The 23,868-nt window shown below is 49.3% G+C and overlaps 1 protein-coding gene across 2 annotated transcripts in view; it reads left to right on the top strand.

Annotated features, from left to right (window-relative positions):
* Positions 1 to 14,385, top strand: part of FAIM2 (Fas apoptotic inhibitory molecule 2) — a 33,172-nt gene extending 18,787 nt beyond the window's left edge. For both annotated transcript variants that reach the window (XM_070621227.1, XM_070621228.1), the window contains one exon: positions 10,745 to 14,385. In XM_070621227.1, the coding sequence (XP_070477328.1) occupies positions 10,745 to 10,894 (150 nt within the window). In that variant the 3' untranslated portion in view covers positions 10,895 to 14,385. The remainder of the gene's footprint in view (positions 1 to 10,744) is intronic.
* Positions 14,386 to 23,868: the final 9,483 nt, after the last annotated feature.

The following is a 23,868-nucleotide window of genomic DNA, read 5'->3' as shown; positions in this document are numbered from 1 at the left end:
TGTTGGGCAAACCAGGATAGTTGGTCATGCTACAACACTAACTTCTCTTGGCTCCCTGACAAGTGCTCTTTCCTCCAGCCAGAACCTGCTAAAGACAAATTTTGGTTAAAAAGATGGTGTGAGGAGCTGGGCAAGGAGGAAAGAGGGAGGGTCCCACTGAGGGGAGTGAGCCTGGGGAGGCCTCAGGGGCAGCAGCATTTGCCAGGGGCCAATGGAAGAAGAGGTGTCAGTGCAGAGGAACGAGGCTGGGGGAGAGTCGGGGGTGGGGGGCGGCAAGCACCGTCCAGGGCTGTGGAGTCGACTTGGCTTCATGCAGATCAGGTCACAGCAAGTGTGTCAGTTATGCCAGGAAGCTGTGCGTACTCGCAGGGCTGGATAAACAGTAATCCCTTAAATTTGTTTAATAATCCCTTGTGTTTTTAGAGTAAAAAAAATCCCAACCATCTGTTCTGCCCTTTACATTTTACAAAGCACTTTCACACTTATTGCCTCACTGTATCTCCACCACAACCCAGGGAGGGAGACAGTGCTGATGCTAAAAGACCTGCTTTCCACATCTGAAGCCCTGGGTGTGCCGGGCTGGCACAGAGTCCCACTGATGGTGAGGGGCAGATTTAGGACAGAACCCAGGTGTCCTGTGCCCAGCCTGGTGCCATTTCCAGCATCCCTGTGGTCCCCCTCAAACAGGACTACTTCTGTTGGCTTGAACTGGGGACAGCCTGAGGGGGTCCCACCAGCAATTTTCCCCTCCCTCTCTTGCACCGTCGGTATTGTCCTCTCTACTGGATTATTCCCATCAGCAGAGAAACAGGCTGTAATTTCTCCCATCTGAAAGAATGACAACGCACGAAACACTGTTGACCCACGTCCTCCTCTACTTCCCCCATTTAAAGCAAAACTCCTTATAAGGGAATCTACACTATCTCCAATTCCTCTCCTCCCTTTTCTCTTCTCTCTTCTCAATCTTTCTCCCATTCTCTCTTAACCCTCCTAAAAATGCTCTCGCCAAGGTCACCAGGGCCTCCATGTCACTAAATCCAGCGGTCATTTCTCAGTCCTCAGCTTGCTTGACTCAGCAGCATTTGATACAATTGCTCGTTCCCTCCCCCCAGAAGCATCCTCTTCACTTGACATCCAGGCCACCAGTTCTCCTGTTTTCCTCCTGCCTCCCTGGTCATGCTGGAGGCCCTAAGGCATTGCAGTCTTTCTACACTCACTCCCTAGTGGATCTCAGACTGTCTCAAGACTTTGAATACCATCTTTTATGATGATGACCCTAAAATTTACATCTCTAGCCTGGAATTCCAGACTTGAATTTCCATTGCCTACTTGATATCCCCAGTTGGAAGTCTAATGGACACCTCAAACTTAACATGTACAAACTGAGCTCCTGCTCTTTCCCTGATCCCTTGCTCTTCCCACAGCTTTCCTCATCTCTGTAAATGCCAACTCCATCCTTCCAGTTACTCAGGCCGAACGCCTTGGTGACATCGTCAACTTTTCCATTCTCCTCACACCCCACATCTGGTCCAGCAGCAAGTCCGATTGGCTCCACCTTCTATGCAGAATCTGACTGCTGCTTTCCACCTTCATGGCTACTCCCTGGTCCACGTCACCATTACCTCCCACCTGGATTCTTGCCGTGGCCTCCCACGGATACTGCCCCTCACAGTCTATGTTCAATGCAGCAGCTGAGGTGATCCTGTTAAACATACATGAGTTCAGGTCATTTCTCTGCTTGGCCTGCAGGCCCTTGCTGACCTCACCTCCTCCCACTCCCCCGTCACGCACCCTGCTGCAGCCACACTGGCATCCTTACCTGCCACTCCTGAGCACAGCAGGCTCACTCTCAGCCCAGGGCCCCTGCACCTGCGGTTGCCTCTGTCCGCTCCCTCAGATCTGCTCACAGCTTCGTCTCTCCCCTCCTTCAAGTGTTTGCTTTATTTACAATCTTGTGTGCCTGAGCATACACACACACACACACACGTTGCTCCCTACTCTCCTTCTCTGCTTTATTTCTCTCCATAGCACTTCTCGTCTTCTGACATACTATATATTTTTCTGATTTGTTTGTTTATTGTTTGTCTCCCTCCAACAGAATCTAAGTTCCTTGAAGGCGGGGATTTTTGTCTGGCTTGCCCATTGCTGCATCCCCAGTGCCTAGAACGTGCCTGGCACACAGTAGGTGCCCCCTAGATGCTTGTGGAATGAATGGATGCCTGAGAGGTGTGGCTGAGTGGCTAGGGAAGCTCAGGAGAGAGCAAAGAAGGCCGCCTGCACAGTTGAGTGAAGCGCTGCCTGCCACCCAGGTCTCCTGTGAGTCACAGGGGAGGAGGAACCGCAGTGCCTAATTACCCGTGAATGTCTCATTAGGAGACCAACGAACCAGCAGGCCTTGGTTGGGCTCAACCTGTGGGTCATGTAAACAATGGTGAGGAGCACGGTGTCAGTCCTCCGGCTCCATCCCCTGCCCTCCTTCACCTGGCTCAGAGGAGGGAAGACATGCAGCATGTCCCCTGGGTCCCATGGGGTAGGGAAAAGGTGAGGAGGGGGCTGCTGGATTCGCTACCCTCCCTCCTCTCAGTTTTGGGTGGACAGAGGCCTTCAGAGGCCCAGGCCCACAAGAACAAAGGTCCCCGTGCTTTGCCGTTAACCCGGCTCAGAAGATCCTTGACCTCAATCTGACCCTACTTCCAGCGTTGGTTCTGTCCTGTGGAATCTGTGGTCACCTAACTCCACCCCATCCCCAAAACCATGGCTCAGCACCCCTGGCCTCTCCATCTGCCCATCTGGCATCTCCTACCCTAGCCTTTGGGAAATTCTCAGTACCATGAGGGGCCCCCCAGCACTGCAACTAGGCCAGAATTACAGACTGCGCTCAGCACATCCCTGCCCCACTCACTCGCCGCCTCAAAGTGGATGTGTGAGAAAGGAGCGAAGAAAAGTGTCAGAGGAGGTCGCAGACCCCAGTGAGAACTGCCCCCCAACCCCTAGCAGCGTGGGCCTTGGAAAGGATGTGAGAATCAAATTATTTTCTCTCCTAGAGACCTCAGCCCCTTCCCTGAAAAGCTCCACATCTTTGAGGGCAGGGCCATCAGGCTGGACTGGGCTGAAATTGGGGGATGGGGAACCAAGGCTTGTTAGGGTCGTGGTTCAGCCTTGAGGGACAGGCCCCTCCTAGGCCTCACCCCGACTAGCCTTGGGGTGCATTCTCAAGAGGCCTTGGGTTTTCTGCCTCACCCTACCCCGTGTCCCCCACTGGGCTCCAGACCTAAATGCCAGTAGAAGTCAGTGAGTCAGCCAAAAGGTACTGACCTCAAGGTGGCCCCCTCTCCCTCTCTTCTCTAGTGCCCTCTTCTTGAGTTCTTTTTTGCAGAAGCTCATGGAAAGTCAGGCAGGGGAGCTTGAGGGAAGGGCTGGGCTGGGCTGGGCTGGGCTGGCGTAATGAGGCAAGGGGCGGGGGGGTGCTGGGACAGAGCAGCAGGGGTGGGGCAGGGCGAGAGAGAGCCAGTGGGGCCGAGGGCCTGGCCAGCTGTCTTTCCACTGTGGCTGAGCCTCCGTGCGCATGTGACTTTGGGCAGGTTGCTCTTCTCAGAGCTGGTCCTTCTTTGAGGAAGCTAATGTCTCCCAGACACCTAAATCGGAAGCCAAGCCCGGAGACCTAGGGGAGAAACTAGGCAGGGACTTTTAGAAATTAGATGAAGGCAGAACTCTCCTTGCCCTGCCCAGCCTGGCCACTTTGAGGACCTCAGGAAACATCACAGTCTCTGCGCTTTAGGTAAGATTAGCGAGAAGTTGTGTGACTAGGCCAGACGCTGGGAGGCCAGATAGGAGGCCACTGCAGTGTCCCCGAGTTAGGGACAGGGTGGCAGGGAGAACGTGTGTGGTCAGTCCTGGATGCCTCAGGGCCTGATGGTGTTTGGATGAGTGAAGCTTGGAGAGGAAGATGCTTTATTTGTAGAGGTGCTGGGCCTCCACTGCTAGGTGTTGACCCCTGACCATCGGCGGGGGGGAGGGGTGTGGGGGGACAAACACAGCCATCTGCTCTCAGTCCCCTGAAAGAAAAGCAGGACTGAAACAGTGAGCCCGCGGAGCTGGCAGGGACCTCTCAGTACTGAGGTCTAGAGAGAGCACGCCCAAACAGAGAGACACACACATAAACACACACCACACACATCACCCCCCCCCCCACACACACACCACATACCACACGCATCATGCACCACACACATAAACACACGCATGCAGTGTTAGCTGCCAAGCTGGACGAAAGCCCCATTTTCCTGACTCTCTGCCCAGCATTCCTTCCACTCTGTCTCCCTGTCTGTTTTACAGAGGGGAAAATAGAGGCCCGGAGACATCCTCCAGATTGACTCCCTGCAGCAGGAGGTCCCTGGGAGGCCTGCTCAACCTCCGGGTGCTCTGAGGCTAGGCTTTCGGCAGTTCCGTCCATCCAGCCCCAACAGGGAATCTGTGTCACCTTTGTCCCCGTGACCAGCTTAGGCCAGCCCCACAGGACCTGAGGAATCTGGGGAAGGGACTCCAGTCGGGCCCCCCGCTCCTGCCCCCACCCCCCCGCTTTTCCAGTGGGGGCTGTGACCCCTGCCCTCCCTTCTTCACAATTAGAAAAACGCTTTGAAAAGTAAAGATGGCTGCACAAACCCATGGCAGAGGGACGATTTTATTTTAGGCCTATCTTTATTTCATTCAGAGTTTAGAAGCTCTTTTGCTTTCTGGTGTACACCAGCCTGAAAGATCCAGTGAGGACTTTCTCTGTTCTGTCACCCACCCTCTGCCACTAAAACAGCCCTGACGCCTCCCCTGAGGCCTCATTGGAACCCTCTGGACATTGAGTGGATTCCTCTGAAGGTGGCAGGAGGGAGTGTGGTTACGTGGTAATTTCTCCTTGGGGGGAAGTGCCCTCAGTGTCCCCCTCACTTTCCGAGGCACTGATCCTCAGGAACCCACACCCTGCTCAAACCAAGCCCTTCCAACCCACACCCTGATGTGGAGAAGGTGGAAGAAGCACCCCCAGCCTTGGGGGTGGTGGGCTGAGGGAGGGGCAGTTCAGTCTGCAGAAGAGTATCTACACTGGCATGCAGGCCAGGTGGGGAAGGAGTCACTGCTCTCCTGTCCGGAGCAGAGCCAGGAAGAGGGGCCATCCAAAGGGTCAGGGAGCTTGCCACATGCACCCTGCCCAAACCACATTCAAGGCCAAACACCTGCTCTTACCACTGTGACCTTGGGCAAGTTACTTGACCTCTCTGTGCCTCAGTTGCCTCATCTTTAAAATGGGGCTAATATTGACTATCTCACAAGGCTGTGGTAATGATTAAGGAAGATAATACATGAAAGGAGAAAAGAAAACAGCCTCGCCCCTAGAACATGGTAGTGTCTCAGCGACAATGGGAGCTTTTACCCTTCTTGTAAATGTTCACTTTGTATTCAGAGCACCAGATTTTGGAGCAGAGTCCCTGGGTTCAAATCCATTCTCTGCCACATTCTAGCTGTGTGGATTGATCAAATCATGTAACCTCTGCAGACAATAGTACTACCTACCTTGTAGGCTGTTGTGACTTTTAAGTGAATTAATATATGTGAAGCACTTAGAAAGCGCCTGGTGTTGGGACCGGGCCGGTGGCGCAGCGGTTAAGTTCTCATGTTCCGCTTCGGCGGCCTGGGGTTCACTGGTTCAGATCCCGGGTGCAGACATGGCACCACTTGTCAAGCCATGCTGTGGCAGGCGTCCCACATATAAAGTAGAAGACGATGGGCACGGATGTTAGCTCAGGGCTAATCTTCCTCAAAAAAAAAAAAAAAAGAAAGTGCCTGGTGCATCACCAGTGATCAGTAATACTACCTGTGAGTAGAAGTCAGTTGCCTAAGGTCAGAGGCAGAATTTGAAGCCAGGTCTGGGTGACTCCGTGGCTCATGGCCTCAAGCGCTGCGTTGCACTTGTGCCCTTCCTCATAGGACCACGCTTGGGCTCTTCCCCATGCTTTCCTGCACTACTGCCCTTTCAGCCCACACCGGGCTTCCTGATTCACAACCCTGCCAGGCCCTCTTCCTTTGGTGACCGGCCTGGAGGTGCTCCCAGGAGCCAGGGCTGCGTGTAGATTTCGTCTGTGCCATTTAAACTTTTGACACCCAGGTCAATGAAGACAAGAGAAGTATCTTCTGTTAGCACCAGGCAACAAACAGACCCCAGGTCTCTGCTCAGCACATCTCCACTTTCCTGCTCCCTGTCCTGCCTCCCAACCTAGGGCACAAAGCCTTAAGGCTGGGAGTCTCTTTTCTACAGAATTCCCAAAGTCCGGGCTCACCGTCTAGCCCAGAATGTGGTGGCAGGGCCAGGTGGGCCCAGCGCTCCCTGTGTCCTCCCAGGAAGTCTGCAGCACTCTTAGCCATGAGCTCTGTTTGTGCTTTTCTTCCCACCTCTTCCGTCCTTAGACACACACACACACACACACACACACACACTCCCCATGCCCGAAGCAGTGCCACATGGCTGAAGGAGAATGGGATTTTGTCAGAGACAGGAGCTGTCCTCTTGGCTGTGTGAAGTGGGTGGGTCACTTGTACTCCCTGTGCCTCAGTCTCCTCAGCTGTGTGATGGAGATGATAATGCCACACCTGTCGCAGAGGCCTATGGTGAGAATTTAATGAAAGAGTTCACCAACTCTTCTTTGTGTTACTTTAACCTTCTTTTTAAAATTTCTAATTAAATAATATATGAATGACTTTATTCATATATTTCATTTTTTAAATCTTAAATAATATAAAGCAAATGCCGTTTGACCATGTCCCTCATTGCCTTCCCCAGTGGTAGCTGCTGAGGTCAGTTGTCTCTCCTTCCAGACCTGTCTATATGCATTTTATAGATATTTGCTATATAGGCTCCTAGGATATATAGTTTCGTGGGGCTTTTTTGTTACATAAAGGGGATAATATGAGATGGATTCTTCTGCAACTTGCCTTTTTCTCATAATAGCATATATCAGAGATGTCTCCACCTCAGCCCTGATGCTCACTGTTTATTTCACCATCCTGTAGTTGACAGTGTTTGGGGTTGTTTCCAGGGTTTCACTCTTGGAACCAATGCTGCCATGAATGACCCTGGGTGTGCTGCTTTGCACACTCATGTTGGCATTTCCGTAGGATGGACACTGTCCACGTGTTATGTTTTATGCTGATTGAACACATTGCAGCCCCAACTTTTGGTATGCAGGGCCTGTTTATTGGTGGCTCTGAGCTGGCCTTTCCATGGCATGGCTACCCTATGGCCTCTCAGCCTCATCTCTGGGAGGACAACAGACACGAGCCTAGGTCCTGGAAACAGCAGGGTCAGGCCAAGGGTGTGGTCGGGGGTCCCTGACTGGGTCCAACACTGGCCAATAGGATGACCCAGGAGAGTTGTCCTTTGGCTCCTCTGCCCTGTGTGCATGCCCCTCGCTCCCTGCAAGCCCCCTCTATTCCATCGTATCAGAATAGGAGACAGGTGTTCTAGTTCCATCACTGGATAAATGACCATCAGCAAGTCACTCACAGGCTCTGGGACTCCTTTCCTTATATGAAAAATAGTGATAATAATACGTATCTCCTAGGGCAACTTGGGTAAGTGAGATGAGATAATGGATTAGTGTGTGAAGGGACTATTCAGAAGTAAGTTAATAGCATCCTAGTCCTACTCCTGCCTCTTGCCCCCCATGCCACGTGCTCCTCCTGCAGGGTCTTGTATTCAGCTGGCTACCAACCCAAGTACCTGCTGTCCTGTTAGGTGTTAGCACCCAGCCCAGTTGTTAGCTCTCTGTTAGCTCTTGGCTGCCAATTAAGATGTTGACTATAACCAAGATATCTGCTCTGAACCAAGATGTTGTAAGTTAATACTGCTTACTATCACCCAAGTTCATGATCAGGTTACTTTTCCCTATAATGAGTGCAGGCTATAATGCAATCTCTGATAACATCTTTTGCTGTCATTAACTGTCAGTTCTCTGAAGGCAACATAGAACATAGTAGATACTCAGTGAATATGGTTGGGAATAAATGAATGAAAAGCCCGTAGTTGACTCACAGGCCTGAGGTTGCAGTGATGGGTGGTACCAGACAGTGGGATTGAAATTTGGGGCAGGCTATCCCAGCGAGCACCATGTAGATAGGGAGCCATGGCCACAGGGCAAGGGCAGGAGCAGAAATCATTTCATTCCTCTTTTCTCCAAGAGTAAGCCAGCTAGCTGCTCTAGGAGGCCTCCTGGGTGGAAGCTCATTGGAGGGGCCACCCCCTAGACCTGGTCAGATCCAAGCCTTCCAGGTTGAGAGATTCAATTTCATTAGCTCACCCAGGGGTGACCAGGCTCTGGGAAATCAACCAAGCAAGGTACTGATTGATAAGCCAGATCAGCAATTTATTAACTTATGCTGGCAGCTGTAACTGCTAAGCAGGCTGTAGCATTTGAGTCGGCCCCTCTCCTTGCTCGCTCTCTCTACAGAAGGAAAATTTACTTGGGAATCCAAATCAAATTCAGAAGGAGCAAAGTAGAATGGAATGAATGACCCTATTAGTAATAATAATTAATGTCACATGCACTGTCAGTTATTTACCCTCAAAACCACACCATGGTATGGTCGTTATTACTGTCCTATTTTGTAGAGGAGGACACTGAGGTCAAGTGGGTGACAGCTACTGAGGGATGGAACCAGCACTCAGACCCTGGCATTCCAGCTCCGGTCTTGTGTTCTCATACACTGTTCCCTCAGCACTGCTGAGCTCAGAGACATGTCCTGCACAGGCCCCTCAGCCCTGCTGTGGCTCTCCATTTGCCTTCTGTTAAGACCACACAGCTTCCCCGGGAACATTTCTGCCTCCTTGATGAGCCCCAGGAGACACCTGAGTCTCTGCAGCAGCGTGCACGTGTTCTCAAGAGGGCACCGCTCCTTCTGCAGATCATAACTATGAAACCACACTAAGAGCCACCATTCATTAAGTGCTTACTGTGTGTCAGGCCCTGTGCCAGGCGTTTTGCGTGCATTATGTCACTCACAACAACCTCAGGAGGGAAGCACACTCGTCTCCCTTCTGCAGATGGGGACAGTCCCAGGCTCAGAGAGACTGAATACCTTGCCACGGTCCCAGCTAGTGAGTTGCAGAGCTGAGACTGGGATCCAAGTGGATCTGACTTTCAAGTCCCTACTTGTAATCACTCCCCACCCTCAAGGGTGACATGCCTGTTGTCCCACATGCTGGAGTTACTCCCTTCTGGGGCCTCTGACCCCCTGGGCTCCAGCCCCTCTCCCTCCATCCCCTTGCCCCACTGCTCTGCTACACGGAATCCCCTACTCTTCACACCATGCCCCTCACCCTGAGGGGTTCCCATGGCCTTCTCAGTCTAACAGACTCCTACTCATCCTTCAAGCCCCAGGTCCAGTGTCACCTCTCCTGGGCCACCTTCCTCCTGACCAATCAGCCCTGTTATGTCATTTACCAGGTTTTAATGCAATCATCTGTAAGTGTCCCTTCAGGGGCAGGCACGGCATGGTGGTCCTCCTTGTCTCTGCAGCTCTCAGCGTGTCGCTGGCACCAGCTCATGCCCATACGCATTTATTGTATAATGAATATTTCAGAGGACCCAAGGAACACAGATCTTCCACACACAAGTGACGGAGGAGCTGGGTACAGCTCAGTTAACAAGGATGTGATTTAAAGAATTCCTATCATGGTGTGGACCAATGGTTCATAACCTTTGAGACGCTGGTGGAACTTTTTGCCTTCTTTCTCCCAGAAAGCTACACCATGCCTGTCAAGTGTCATATGTTACTTCTAGGGGGCGTTCTGCTCCCTGTGCTTGGACCTCAGACAAAAGCTAAGTGGAAGGAATAGGAGCTGGTGTAAACAGTGGGAAGGCCTGGGAGGGTCAGCAGGGTGGCAGAGGGGAGCTGTCTCTAAGGTACTAACAGTTTGTAGTCCGTTCACCAAGAAGGTGCCCCAGGGAGAGCCTGATTTCTGGCAGGAGACACATTAACCCCCTGGGCGCTGCCAGTAAGCAGCAGTGCAGAAAGGTTGAGCGTGGGAGATCTGGAGCCGGCCTGCTTGGGTTCAAATCCTTGCTTTGTCACTTCCCAGCTGTGTAACCTTGGCAAGTACTTAACATCTCTGGGCCTTGGTTTCCTCTAGGAATAATAGAATCCCCACTCAGTGGGGATGTTATCAGCTAATGTCTATAAAGCATGTAACAAGTGCCTGTTCCCTAATCACTACTCCACAAAGCATTCGTTTATCCTCTAAGAGCAGGCCCTGAGGGAACAGCAAGAAGACTAGGTCTCAACTTTTATGTCCCCTCCTCCAGGAAGCCTTCCCTCACTCCCTGCCACACTCACCTGGGTCAGGCTCCTTATTACCAGCCCCCGTGGCACCTCGTATTTCTCTTTGTTGCGCTCATCATACTAACGCTTACCTCCCTGCTAGACTCTAATCTCTACAAGGGCCAGGATCTTGTCTGTCGCGTTCTTTGCTGTATCCCTGTGCCTGGCACATCATGGATGCTCAGTAAAGAGGTGTTGAATTAGGGAGGGAAGGTGTTGGGAAGGTTCCAGAATCTGGGCTGTCACAGGAGAGTCACTGAGCAACCAGGCAGCAGGTGATGGTAACAGAACCAGGGGTGGGCCTAGGTGGGGACAGTGGGCCCCCTTGGTCAGTGTCACAGTGGCTGCACCTTCTGACTTCTCTCTCTCTCCCTGCTTCCCTCAGTTCCTGGCATTTGACACCCAGTTGCTGATGGGTAACCGACGCCACTCGCTGAGCCCCGAGGAGTACATTTTTGGAGCCCTCAACATTTACCTGGACATCATCTATATCTTCACCTTCTTCCTGCAGCTTTTTGGCACCAACCGAGAATGAGGAGCCCTTCCTGCCCCCTCCTGCCTTCAGAGAATGCCCCCTTGCTGGTCCTCAGACCCTCCCTGTGCTCCTGCAAGCCCAGATATAAAACTAGCTGCCAGCCTAGCCTGTGTCCAGCCCCCTCACTCCCCTCAGTCTGACCCTCATCCTCACCCTCTGCAGCTTGTTTGTGCCCCTGCCATCAGGGACCCTGTGGAATCGAGGTCACACCATCCCCTCTGTGGCCCCTTCCCCTCAGTTATATCTCCCACACTGGGACAGTCAAGGCTGGAGGCTCCTTTGGGTTTGAGGACCCAATGGATGAGTGGGAGGAGGTGCGCAGGATTTCAGATGTGGGAAAGAGACCCCAGGAAGCCTAGCTGAGGCCCACACCCTGACCCTGATTCCTCCTAAGACTGCCACAGCTATGTGACCTTAGGGCACACTGTCCTATGTTCACTCCACCGCTCCTCTCTTTCCTTCCGGATCAGGCATTGACACTTTGTAAGGAAGGGGGTGGGGAAGACAGCCAGGAGATGAGATGAGGGTGCTCTGCAGGTGGGGGGATGCGGGTAGACAGTATGGTTGTCCCAGCCTGCCCTTCCCTCTCAGCTCTGGGACCAGTGGCTTGTTTGAGGCACTTGAGACCTGGGGCCAAGGGCAACAGGAGAGGGGCAGGAAGCCGGTGCCATCTGCGCTTGCCTTGGTTTACCCTCCTGGGTCATGACAGAGCACTGTTGGGGCAGGAGGGTAGGGGCAGGAGGCTCTGCTCCGAAGTGGGGCCCTGTCCTGGGGCTCCAAGGAAGGTGGGAGCAGGGCAGCCAACTGGGTGGCCTGGGTGCTGCAGGATCACCAGTTCACCCAGCCCTGCAGCCACCTGGGAGGTGTTTGGGGTTGGCAGGACCGAGACCTATATCCTCTCACTCTCTTCTCTCAACCCCCAGGCTCCCACGGCCTGAGACTACGTGAGTGCTTGGGCTGGGGAGGACGGGATGTTCTGAGGGAGCGAGGGTGCTTCTAGCTGCTGAGCCAGCCCCATCTGGAAGGAATACTGCCCTGTCCCCAGCCCTTCCATAAGGCCTTTCTGACATCTTATTTTTTAAACCCTCCCCCATCTGCTGCCATTTGCTGGCTTATCCCCAGCCAGGCCTCCTGAGGCCTCAGTTGGCAGTGCCCATGTCCCTTCCCCCAGCTTCTCCGGCCACTCAGCCCAGAGTCCTAAGCCTCCTCCACCCCTTATCTCTTCATCTCTCCAATCTGGAAGCTGTTCAGCTGATGCTAACAGCCGGGCCAGTCCCTCCAGCTGGTCCCATGTGATGAGGTCCAGTCTCCTTATCAGCCTCCAGGCGGCTGAGATCTTGGGCAGCATATGCGTCAGCCACCCAGCCCCTGCAGGCTCTACTGGGGAGGGGACCAGGGGGCCACGCCTGGGAGAAGCTGTGCAGCTAGCACATGCTGGCAGCCAACTCTGGGCCAGTAGAAAGTTACTGGGTGGAATCAGGGAGGTTCAGAGTGGACACCTGGACCCTCCCTTGGCCTCTCCCTCCAGGGCTCGCCTCTCTCCCATTATTCTGGGGGCTCTGTTTGCCCTTGAGGAGGGTGACTAGGTATGTTATCTATCTGTTCCCAACCTCTTCCTCTCTACCCTTCCTATTTGCAGCTTTCAAGAAACATTGCAGAAGCTTTCAAAGTTTTGTTCCATCTTGGGACTTTGAGGAGAGAGGTCACCAAGAATGGATGGTGGTGTTTGTGTGTGAGATAAAGGCAACTGGGAGCCAGGCTGGGATGACTACTGTGTGCTGGGCTAAATCAATCATTACGGCAACCCTCCAAAGGCAGTGCTCTGCACACCCCCATTGCAGAGGGGAGCTGAGGTGATCGCGAGGCTTGGTAAAAAGTCCAAGGTCGTATAGCTAACAGACTGGGTGGGGCCTAGAAGGAGACTGGGTGGTCAGGCCCTGATGTCTCTGGGGATTTGTTGTCCTCAGTGCCACCTCTGGCTCTCCATCTGCCCCCAAATACTGCCACCAGATTCTGCACTCTATAGTTTCCACCTTCTAGACACAGCTGGCAGGCAGGATTCTGGTGTCTGATTCCCCGCCTCACTGCCAGTGGGCTCATGGTATTCAGCAAGGGTTTCTTGCTGTCTGTGATTCAGTTTTCCTGTCAGCAAGATGGAAGACCACGGCCAGGGTGGCACAGGGAGATTCCCACTGACTTCCTTATCCCATTGCCACTCTCCTCCAAAGTCCCTTAGGTTCCTCTCCTAACCTCTGGTCCCAGCTCTGGGGACTACCCCCCACCCCCACTCCTTTTCCCTACTACTCTCAGCCTGGGTCTTGGTCATGCTTCCCAGAATCCACTTGTCCAAGTCCTTCTCTTCCCAGGACAGTTTATGCAGAAACTGGGAATTGAAAGGTTTATTTGATGCTGCGCTCCAAAAGCTTGGGAGAGGAAGCAGGCCCTCAGCAAAAACAGCGTGACAGGGGCAACTCAGGGCCATCTCAAAGTAGAGTATGGTGCAGAGTCTCCTGCTCTGGGTCCTGAGAGGGGTCCAGGACACTCTGAGCTGGCAGCAGAGCCAGGGCTGAGGCCCCTGCGTTCCACCTGTACTGAGGCCGTGAGGAAGCCTAGGAACACCTGCATGGGTCTTGGAAGGAGGAAGGGCGAGTGAACGAGAATGCAGGATTACGAGAAGCGGAGAAACCTAAGCTGGGCGGGTGCCATAAACTGCAGAGGAGGAGGGGAGCGTGCTGGCCCCTCACATTTTTGGCAGGGGTGGGGCTGGGCCTCGGAAGAAGTAGGTTGGATTTTATAAAGCTAGAGGCAGCCAGGAATCTGACCATCTGTGTGTAAAGTCGAAGGTCTCCTGTAGAGGGGAAGACAGATCCAGAGATCCTCTCTAGCAGATGGGAGCCAGGGAGGTACCTGCAAGTCTCCAGACTCCACACCAATTCCCAGGTGCGTGTGTGGCTCCTATGTCACCTGCGGAAGCCCCAGGAATCTTGGTTCTTCCATCCTCTGCTTCCTCCCAGGGGAGTGAGGATCAGATACCCTTATTCCAAAATGCTCCTCCTCTCCCTTCCCGCCCCACCTGGGGACAACTCCCAGGGCCTGTCTGCGCTCCCAGTGGGCTGGGATTTCAGACAGCACTTTGCCGCCCCTTGGTGGCTGCCTGAGGAAAAGCAGGGCCCGATGCTGCACGGGAGAAGTGGAGGGGCCTCAGGTTTCGGGCAGGATCTGGCCACTGGCTTTCATTCCTGGCTCCTCTCAGACCTCCGACTGTTCCCTTTAGCCCATCCACTGTCACATCTCTCAGACACTGTTTACCTGACTGCTGGGAACCACCCGTGTGCCCCCCGGCCCCAGAGTTTTCCCCTGAGTGTGTGAGGGCAGAGACACAAGTCCTTCCATCGTCAGCTCTTCTAAGTTCCTCGGGGTCCCACCTGCCCCCTTCCCTGGCCTTATCTGACTGAGGGGAGATAAGAATAAAAGTAATTATGACACCTGAACCTTTTCCTTTGCCTGCCTTTTGCTTGTTACCTCAGATGGCTGGGGGACTGTGTGTGACGTTTAACTCAGATTCAGTGTGAAAGCTTCGCACCAGAGCTGCGGCTCCCGGCGTAGTTAAGTGTGAATTAAATCTCCACTTTCATCTTTATGTGGAAAAAGGGACACGCGTCCTCCTGTTGATACATACCCTTTGCAGAGGCTCTGTGCATCCTTGCACTTGTCACAGCCCCGGGAGAGACTCCTCCTGATGGGCGGCCTTCCACTGAAGCCTGTTCTGTTCTTTTATGCACAGTTCTGTTAGAAGATTCTTTCTTATTTTGACCCAAAATCTGTTTCCCTAGAAGGAAAGCCTATATTGTACCTGGAAGGATCACCAAGAGCAACAGTCTTAAGAGTCATCTCTCCTATGAAGCCTTTGTCCATCCCTTGGAGTCCCCCTGCCCTGTACCACTCTAGCGGTGTTTTTTTTTTTAAAGATTTTATTTTTTTCCTTTTTCTCCCCAAAGCCCCCCAGTACGTAGTTGTATATTCTTGGTTGTGGGTCCTTCTAGTTGTGGCATGTGGGACGCTGCCTCAGCGTGGCTCGATGAGCGGTGCCATGTCTGCGCCCAGGATTTGAACCGACGAAACACTGAGCCACCTGCAGCGGAGCGCACGAACTTAACCACTCGGCCACAGGGCTGGCCCCTCTAGTGGTGTTTTAACCGCTTATTCTGCCTCCTCCTGTAAAACATGAGCTCCTTGAAGGCACAAACTGTGGTTTGTTCACCGTTCATTCACAGGACTTGTGGCACGTAGTCTCAGTAAACAGATTTTTTTTTCAAAGATTGGCACCTGGGCTAACAACTGTTGCCAATCTTTTTTTTTTAAGGATTGGCACCTGGGCTAACAACTATTGCCAATCTTTTTTTTTTTTTTCTGCTTTATCTCCCCAAACTCCCCTTGTAGACAGTTGTATATCTTAGTTGCACGTCCTTCTAGTTGTGGTACGTGGGATGCTGCCTCAATGTGGCCTGACAAGAGGTGCCATGTCCGCACCCAGGATACGAACCCTGGGCCGCCACAGCGGAGTGCGCGAACTTAACCACTCGGCCACGGAGCCGGCCCCAGTAAACAGCTTTTGAATGAATGGAGGAATGAATGAATGCATCCACTCCAACCCTTTTATTTCACCTAAGAGGAAACTCAGGAGCAGAAGGGGCAGTGACCTGTCCAAGTTGACACACAAGTGAGTGACTGAGGGTGGGGTTAGAAGGCACACGGGTGATGATTACATTACCAAGTTCCTTTGGGGCACTTGAGGCCGACGGTGGCGTGTGGGAGGGGGACACACCACACTGGAGCAGTGGGAGACATTATCCTCGCCTCTGACAAGGTTTCGGTATAAATTCAGCTGGAGCAGAAAAAGGAGCAAGGCATAGGGGACTCTGAAGAAAGACTTTTATTAAGCACCCACTGTGTACAAAGCACTTTCATAGACAGTGAGAGAGAAAACACCAACGGTGCTGCAGGAGAGAAAACATACCCAACAGCTCCAGCCCCCTTAGCCAAGACTCCAAGTAAATACTCTTCAAGTAGCTCCAGCAGGGACAAGTGCTGAGGACATGTGGAACAGTGGAAGGGGAGGCCTCTGAGTCAGGGCTGGAAGTGTATGAAAGGCTAGGGGTGTGGACTGGTGGACAGAAGGGACGGCAGTCTCAGTTGGCTGTGGGGAGCAGGGTTGGCAGCACTGGGCTCCCTCACCTCCTCCTGCCTCCAGCCAGCCCTCAGCCTCACTATATCTGTCTCCCGCCCATTCTATCTTCGTTGGTTTCCTAGGGCTACGGTAGCAAATTACCACAAAGTGGGTGGCTTACAACAACAGAAATAAGTTATTTCCCACAGTTGTGGAGGCTAGAAGCCTGAAATCAAGGTATCGGTAGGGTTGGTTCCTTCTGGAGGCTCTGAGGAGAATCTACTCCATGCCTTTCTCCTAGCTTCTGGTGGCTGCTGGCAACCCTTGGTGTTCCTTGGCTTGTGGCTGCCCTCCAATCTCTGCCTCTGTCTTCACATGGCCTTTTACCCTGTGTCTCTTTCTCTATAAGGCTACCTGTCATTGGATTTAGGGCCTACCCTAAAGCCAGGATGACGATCTCTTCCCGAGATCCTTAATTACATCTGCCGAGACCCTATTTCCAAAAAAGGTCACAATCCCAGGTTCCAGGGGTTAGGACTTGGCCATCTCTTTTCAATACTATTCAACCCACTACACCATCCGTTCCCTTCTGGCAGCTCCTGCCTCGAGTCGTGGCCCCCATGCACATCCCCCTCCACCCCTGAGATGGTCTTCACGCTGAGGCTCTTCATTCCCATTCTTGGGCTCCCTAGTTAAGCTGGGGAAATTATAGAGCTGAGCTGACCTGATCCAGCTCACTCAGGTCTGGCTGCTGCCAGCAAACCTGTGTTTGCCTTTTCACTGATTGAACCCCCCACACATACACACACCCATACACGCACACATGGATGGCTAAGATACTTTCTTCCCAGCCTACTATCCTGAACGCCTCTCCAGGTTCTCTGCTTTCATTTCCAGGAAAACTCTGCCAAAAGGAGTGAGCCTTGCCCTGTCCCTCAATAGCTCTATGCCCCTTGGTTAACTCCTTTTTCTCCATGCTAGGGAGTCCATGTGTAGGTACTCTAGCCCAGAGACCCAGCTGAGCCCAGTCTTCTAGCCATGCCCACCAAGTGGCAGCCCTGTGAGGGAAGAAGCCATTTTGGAAGTAGGTTCTCTAACTTCAGCTCTTCCAGCCCCATCCATGTGAGTCTTCCCAGTTGAGGCCCATCATGAAACATAGACAAACCATCCCCTAGATGCCCTGTCCAAAGTCCTAATCCACAGAATCCTTGAACATAAAAGATGTTTGTTATTTTATGCCACTAAGTTTGAAGTAGTTTGCTATGCAGCAACAGATAACTGGAACAGAATTTGGTACCTGGAAATGAGGCACAGCCATAACAAAACTTAAGACATATGGTGTTGCTTTGGGGACCAGGTGGTAGGAGATGCCTGACAGACCCAAGGAGACTGTTAGGGAAAGTTGGAAGGGCCTCCAGGGACTGCAGGTGAAGGTTCAAAACAAAGTTGAGGAAAATGTAATTGGAATCCGGAGGAACAGAGACTCTTGTTATGTCGTGGTAGAAAGTAGCAAAACTTTTATGTGGACTAACGTGAAAAATTACCTAATAAACTGATGGAACTTCCTAAGAAGATTTCCAGGCAGAATGTTCAAAGTGTCAGTTGGCTCATTTTGGCTTTGTATCATAAGAAACAGATAGTGAGAGAAGAGCTAAAGAAAGAATTATTCTATTTTTAAGTAGAATTTGGAGGAAATGTGAAAAGCCCGGGACAGTCTTTCCAACCAGCAAAGAATTCTCAACGTAATAAAGGGCCTCAGGGCACTGGCAAGAAAACATGGTCTGCTGGTAAAGATGAAGCCAAAGGGGTGACTCTAAAACCCTTTGTTAAGACTTCAGAAAGATCTAAGATGGTGACTCACAGAATCTTTCAGACAGACAGAAGTACTCCTAAAGATCTTAAAGGTGTTTTGTTGCACACCCACTCTGATAAACAACAGGGCTTCTAAGGAACTTAAAGATGTTATCACTCAGCAGCTTCACTGGGGGCCCAAGAGAGAGAAGGCCTTGCCTTAAAGATATTTATAAGTGTGACTCTTGTATAATGGAGTCCCCAACAAGACTCACAGAAAAACCACAGAGTTTTTAAGACAGTTGTATTGGTAGAAGCACCACCAGCTCAAACTGAAAGGGACAGAAATAACACAAAAGGAAAAGAGGCCTTTGGACTTCTGAACTTCTATGGGCAGCGAACAGTCTGAGGAAACTACTCAGCTGCAATATGGGCTGTTCCCTATGGAAAAGAAGGTGACTCAGAAGTCAAAACCAAAAGGCCAGAGAGTAGAGTTAAGAGCTACAGAGAATTATTGCCAGGGAGCAATATTGGACCCCAGTCAAGGAAATAGCAACATGTGCCCAGCTGGATTGCCACAACCAGTGTCTGCTGTGGACTTCTCATTTCCTCCCTTTCGAACCAGAGCATCTATTATAGTTGTCCTATGCCTGTCCCACCATTTTTTCATTATATGCTCTGTGTGTGTGTGTATAGAGGGGGTGGGGGGGGCAAATAACTTGTCTCTCTAGTTCTGAAGTCTTCAGATTGGGAACAACTTGAGGAGCCTCCTATGCATATAGACTTGGTTTAGATGTGATTCCGGATCTTGAACCTGAGCCTGATGTTGTTAAGGGGATGAGACTTTTAGTGGTCTTGGGAGGGAGGGAGTGTATTTTGCATGAGGCCAAAGGGTAGAATGGAGTAGTTTAAAACAATGACCACAAGTTCTTTGACCAATGGAATGTAATGAAAGTGCTACTGTGTGAGTTACAAAAGTTCTTTGGCCCAGCAATTCTAGCAGAAGTCCTGGTTGGCCCTGATTGGCCCTCCTTGGTTCAGATGCTCTCTACCAGACCAAGCACTATGGCACTGGAGTGGAATGCACTGACTGACTGGACCTAAGTCCTATGTTCATCCCTGGAGCTCCACTCATTGACAGGAGCGGGGGAGGTGAGGGACACTTCCACAAAGGAAAATCAGAGAATGGCTCCTAGGAGAAAGTGAAGGACAAGCAGGCAAAAACAACACATGTCCACCACCATAAGACAGAGAGCCTGTCCCCTAGGAATTCAGCATAGAGGTATGGAGATGACAAGGAAGTAACTGTAATGTGGTAAATGCTACACTAGTATAGTTATATGGGGAGAAAAAAAGCTTCTTGGAGACCTTTGAGCTGGATCTTAAAGGGTGAGCAAATTTTATTCAAGCAGACAAGAAAGAAGAGGGGCTTTCAGACAAAAGGAACAGCTTGAACAAAGACCTGGGGGGGGATGTGTGTGTGTGGGGGTGTGTGTGTGTGTGTGTGTGTTGGGGGAAGCCAAATAATTGACACTATGTGCCTTCTGATGTGCTGTACTGATAAGGACACACTCTATTTATGTAATTTCTACCAAAAAGTGCAAAGCCTGAGTCTTATGAGGAAACATTAGACAAAACCAAATCAAGGGATATTCTACAAACTAACTGATCTGTATTCCTCAAAAATGTTCTGAAATGTTGGCTTTTGGTGTTATCTCCAAAGGAGGCTATACCCACCCTTGTTGACACCATCTTCTGACTTCTCTAACCCGCACTGCTGGCTCTGAAGATCTGCTCTCCAGGAATCTCCCTCGCCTCCATCCTGGGGATTCCCCTCAACATTCTCCTCTGTTGGAAATCCGAATCCTCGATTCCATGAACTTCCCTTTCTTGGTTTTCTACCTCATTTTGGTGGAAAACATTTTCCAACAGCTTCTTGAGAAAGAGTTCACGGAAGATAATATTTTTGGCTTCTTGCATGTCTGGAAATGTCTTCATTCTGTCTTCACAATTAATCTTTGGCTGTGTATAGAATGAAAGATTGGAAATAACTTTCCTTCAGAATTTTCAAGGCTTCATTTCATAGTCTTCAAGCTGCCAGTGTGTCTGCTGAGAAATCCACTGCTATTATGATTCCTGATCCCTTGTATGAAATCTTCTGTTTTGTTTTATTTTTAATCTTTCTGGAAATATGTAGAATTTCCTCTTTGTCCTCATGGTTCTGAAAATTTACCATATTGTATCTTGTTGTGGAACTCATTTTATCCACTATGCTTAACACCTGATAGGCCCTTCAGTTTGGGGAAATTTTCTTGAATTATTTCTTTGATAGTTCTTTGATAGATTGATAGTTCCCTCTGCTTTCTCTTTCTGGTACTCCTTTTATCTGGATATCAGATCTCCTGGGCTGGACTCTATTTTTTGTCTTCTATTTTCTCTCTCTGCCTTTTTTGCTCTATTTTGTGGAAGATTGCCTCAATTTTATCTTCCAATTGTTCTATGAAAATATTATATTTTATGAATATATATTATGAATTTATGAATTATATATTATATTATATGAAAACTGTTCTATTATATTTTTAATTCCCAAGACTTCTCTTTGTTCTCTAAACGTTCTTTTTTCCCAATATTTTATTATGAAAGTTTCCAAACATAGAAAAGTTGAAATAATTTTATGGTAAACATCCGTATAACCATCACCTGGATTGAATTTTTTTTTTTTTTAAAGATTGGCACCTGGGCGAACAACTGTTGCCAATCTTTTTTTTTTTTTCTGCTTTATCTCCCCAAACTCCCCCTGTACACAGTTGTATATCTTAGCTGCATGTCCTTCTAGTTGTGGGATGTGGGACGCTGCCTCAACGTGGCCTGACGAGAGGTGCCATGTCCGCGCCCAGGATCCGAACCCCGGGCTGCCACAGCGGAACGCGCGAGCTTAACCACTCGGCCACGGAGCTGGCCCCTGAATGTTCTTTCTATAGCTTGTTTCATGGATGCAATCTCTCTCTTATTTCTTAGAGAATATTAATATTTTAGAATTTTTTGATGCTTTCTTCTCCCTACATAGTCTTTGCTCCTCTGACTTGCTTATTTCTAGTCTGTTTGGATTCTGTCTTTCATGTTAGAGGCTCCTTCCAAATGTCTCATGACCTAAGGTCACCTGCTCTACTTTAAGAGTGGGCCCACCTGATGTGAGACAATAGGAAATACATCCCCATCTAAGCAGTTTTCCTGCCAAAAACCAAATCTGAATCTGATCAAGACTCTAGAACCAACCAATACTTTATATGGCATACAAAGGTCAAGAAACTTTTTAAATGACTTCCACCTATAGATTGAAAGATTATTAACCAAATGCCAAGTGTGGACCTTGTATTTGAACAAACCAACTGTAAAATAAATATATTTATGAGAAAACCAGGGAAATTTTACTACATACTGGGTACATTTGGTATTAAGAAATTGTTAAAGTATCTCAGATGATGCTAGTATTGCGGTTATGTTAGAAAAGAAGAGTCCTTATCTTTCAAGAGATGTACAAAAGTATTTACAGATAAAATATAATGTCTAGGATTTGCTTCAAAATAATTGGGGTGGAGGCACAGTGGGTAGAGGGATGGAAGAAATAAGATCAGCTGTATGTTGCTAATTGCTGGAGCTGGACAGCACAGATATATGGAGATCATGATACTATTCTCCTACTTTCACATATGCTTGAAATGTTCCTTTTGAAAAAGAATGAGTGGGGCACTAAGAAGCTGATTCGAGGCTCTGAGCCGGTGGTGGGGCTTGTCTCTGTGAGCTTCACTAGCTAGTGTTCTGGCTGGGCCATTTCCCTAGGGAACCCCTGATGCTGGTATCTTCAGGTTCCCCAAGAAGTCTCTCCAAACTGCCTATTCAAAGGGTATAATCCTGGCTGTCAGTTATCTGGGAAGTGGTAGGGCAAGAAACCTGAAGTTTTCAACATTCAATGTATAAACTTTTTTTTAAAAGATTGGCCCTGAGCTAACATCTGTTGCCAAACTTTTTCTTTTCTCTTCTTCTCCCCAAAGCCCCCCAGTACATAGTTGTATATCCTAGTTGTAGGTCCTTCTGGCTCTGCTACGTGGGATGCTGTCTCAGCATGGCTTGATGAGCGGTGCTAGGTCCGTGCCCAGGATCCAAACCGGTGAAACCCTGGGCCAACCAAGCAGATTGCACCAACTTAACCACTCGGCCACTGGCCAGCCCCTCAGTATATAAACTTTCACTTAAGCTTGCAGCAAGCTATCCTTTCCTTCAGCAGGCTGGTGTCCCCGAAACCAGAGACCCTCCATTTTACCTTGTCCACTTTGCTGCTGGGGTTGGAAAGGGGCACAGTCAGATGGCTGCATTGGGTGGTGGAGGGAGTAGGGGTACAACTTCTTCTTATATTGATTCTCTAACAATTCCTCTTACTTATTTTAAATTTTTATTTTGACATAATTACATGTGCACAGGAAGTCACAAAATAGTACAGCGAGGTCCTGCATACCCTTCACCAAGTTTCCCTCAGTGGTTATATCTTATATGATTATAGTGTATTAACAAAACCAGGAAATTAACATTGGTGCAATGTGTGTATATAGTTCAGTGACATTGTATCACACACGTGTAGATTCATGTAACTACCACTACAATCAACATACAAAACTATTCCACTGCCACAAACATCTCCAGCAAGCTACCCCTTTATGGTCACATCCACCCCCTCTACCATCCCTAACCCTAGTGACCACTAATCTGTTTTCCATTTTCTATGATTTCTTCATTTTGAAAATATTATATAAACGGGTCATATAGTTTTTATCTTTTTGAGATTTTTTTTTCACTCAGCATAATGCCTTTGACATACATCCAAGTTGTTGGTTGTATCAGTAGTTCGGTTTTTTTTTATTGCTGAGTAACAGTCCATGCTATGGATGTACCACAGTTTGTTTAACCATTCACCTATTGAAGGACATTTTGGCTGTTTCCAATTTTTGCCTATTACAAATAAAGTCACTATGAACATTCATGTTAAGGTTTTGTGTGGATATAAGTTCTCATTTCTCTAGGATAAATGCCCAGGAGTGTGATTGCTGAGTCAAATGGTAAGTATATCTTCAATTTTTTTCTTTTTAAAACAGATTTATTAAGATACAATTTATACACCATACACTTCACTCATCTAAAGTGTATAACTAAAGTGTACAACTTAATATTTTTTAGTATATTTAGAGGATGTGAATATACCATCACCACAATCTAATTTTAAACATTTTTGTCCCCACAAAAGAAACCTGTATCCATTAACAGTTAATCCTCACTCCCCCAACTCCACATACCATCCCCCATCCCTAAGTAACCACTAACCACTTTCTGACTCTAGAAGTTTGCCTATTCTGGATATCTCATATATGGTATCATATAATATGTGGTCTATTGCAACTGGCTTCTTTCACTTAGCATATTTTCAAGGATCGTCCCATTTTACCAGTACTTCATCCTTTTTTATCACCAAATAATATACATATACCACATTTCATTTATCCATTCATCAGTTGATGGACATTTGGGTTGTTTCCACTTTTTGGCTATTATGAACAATGCTGCTGTGAACATTTGTGTATGAATATTTGTGTAGATGTGTGTTTTTGTTTCTCTTGCGTATGTACTAGGAGTGAAATTCTTGGGTCACATGGTAACTCTATGTCTAACTTTTTGAGGAACTCCCAAACTGTTTTCCAAACAGGATGCACCATTTGAGATTCTCACAAGCAATGTATGAGGGTTCTAATTTCTCCACATTTTCATTAACACTTGTCATTCTTGTCTGTCTTTTTTATTTTAGATATGCTAGTTGGTGTATGCTTAGGGTTTTCTTGTGTTTTTTTGTTTTTGTTTTAAAGCATCTGCCAAACTATTTTCCAGAGTGGCTATGCCATTTGACATTCCCACCAACAATATATGACAGATCCAATTTCTCTGCATCCAAGCATTCAGGCATTTGGTC

The sequence above is a fragment of the Equus przewalskii genome, chromosome 5 (genome assembly GCF_037783145.1).
Source record: "Equus przewalskii isolate Varuska chromosome 5, EquPr2, whole genome shotgun sequence".
In the NCBI taxonomy this organism is placed as follows: domain Eukaryota; kingdom Metazoa; phylum Chordata; class Mammalia; order Perissodactyla; family Equidae; genus Equus; species Equus przewalskii.
The sequence above is the reverse complement of the archived record's forward strand: the minus strand, read 5'-3'. Positions and strand labels throughout refer to the sequence as shown.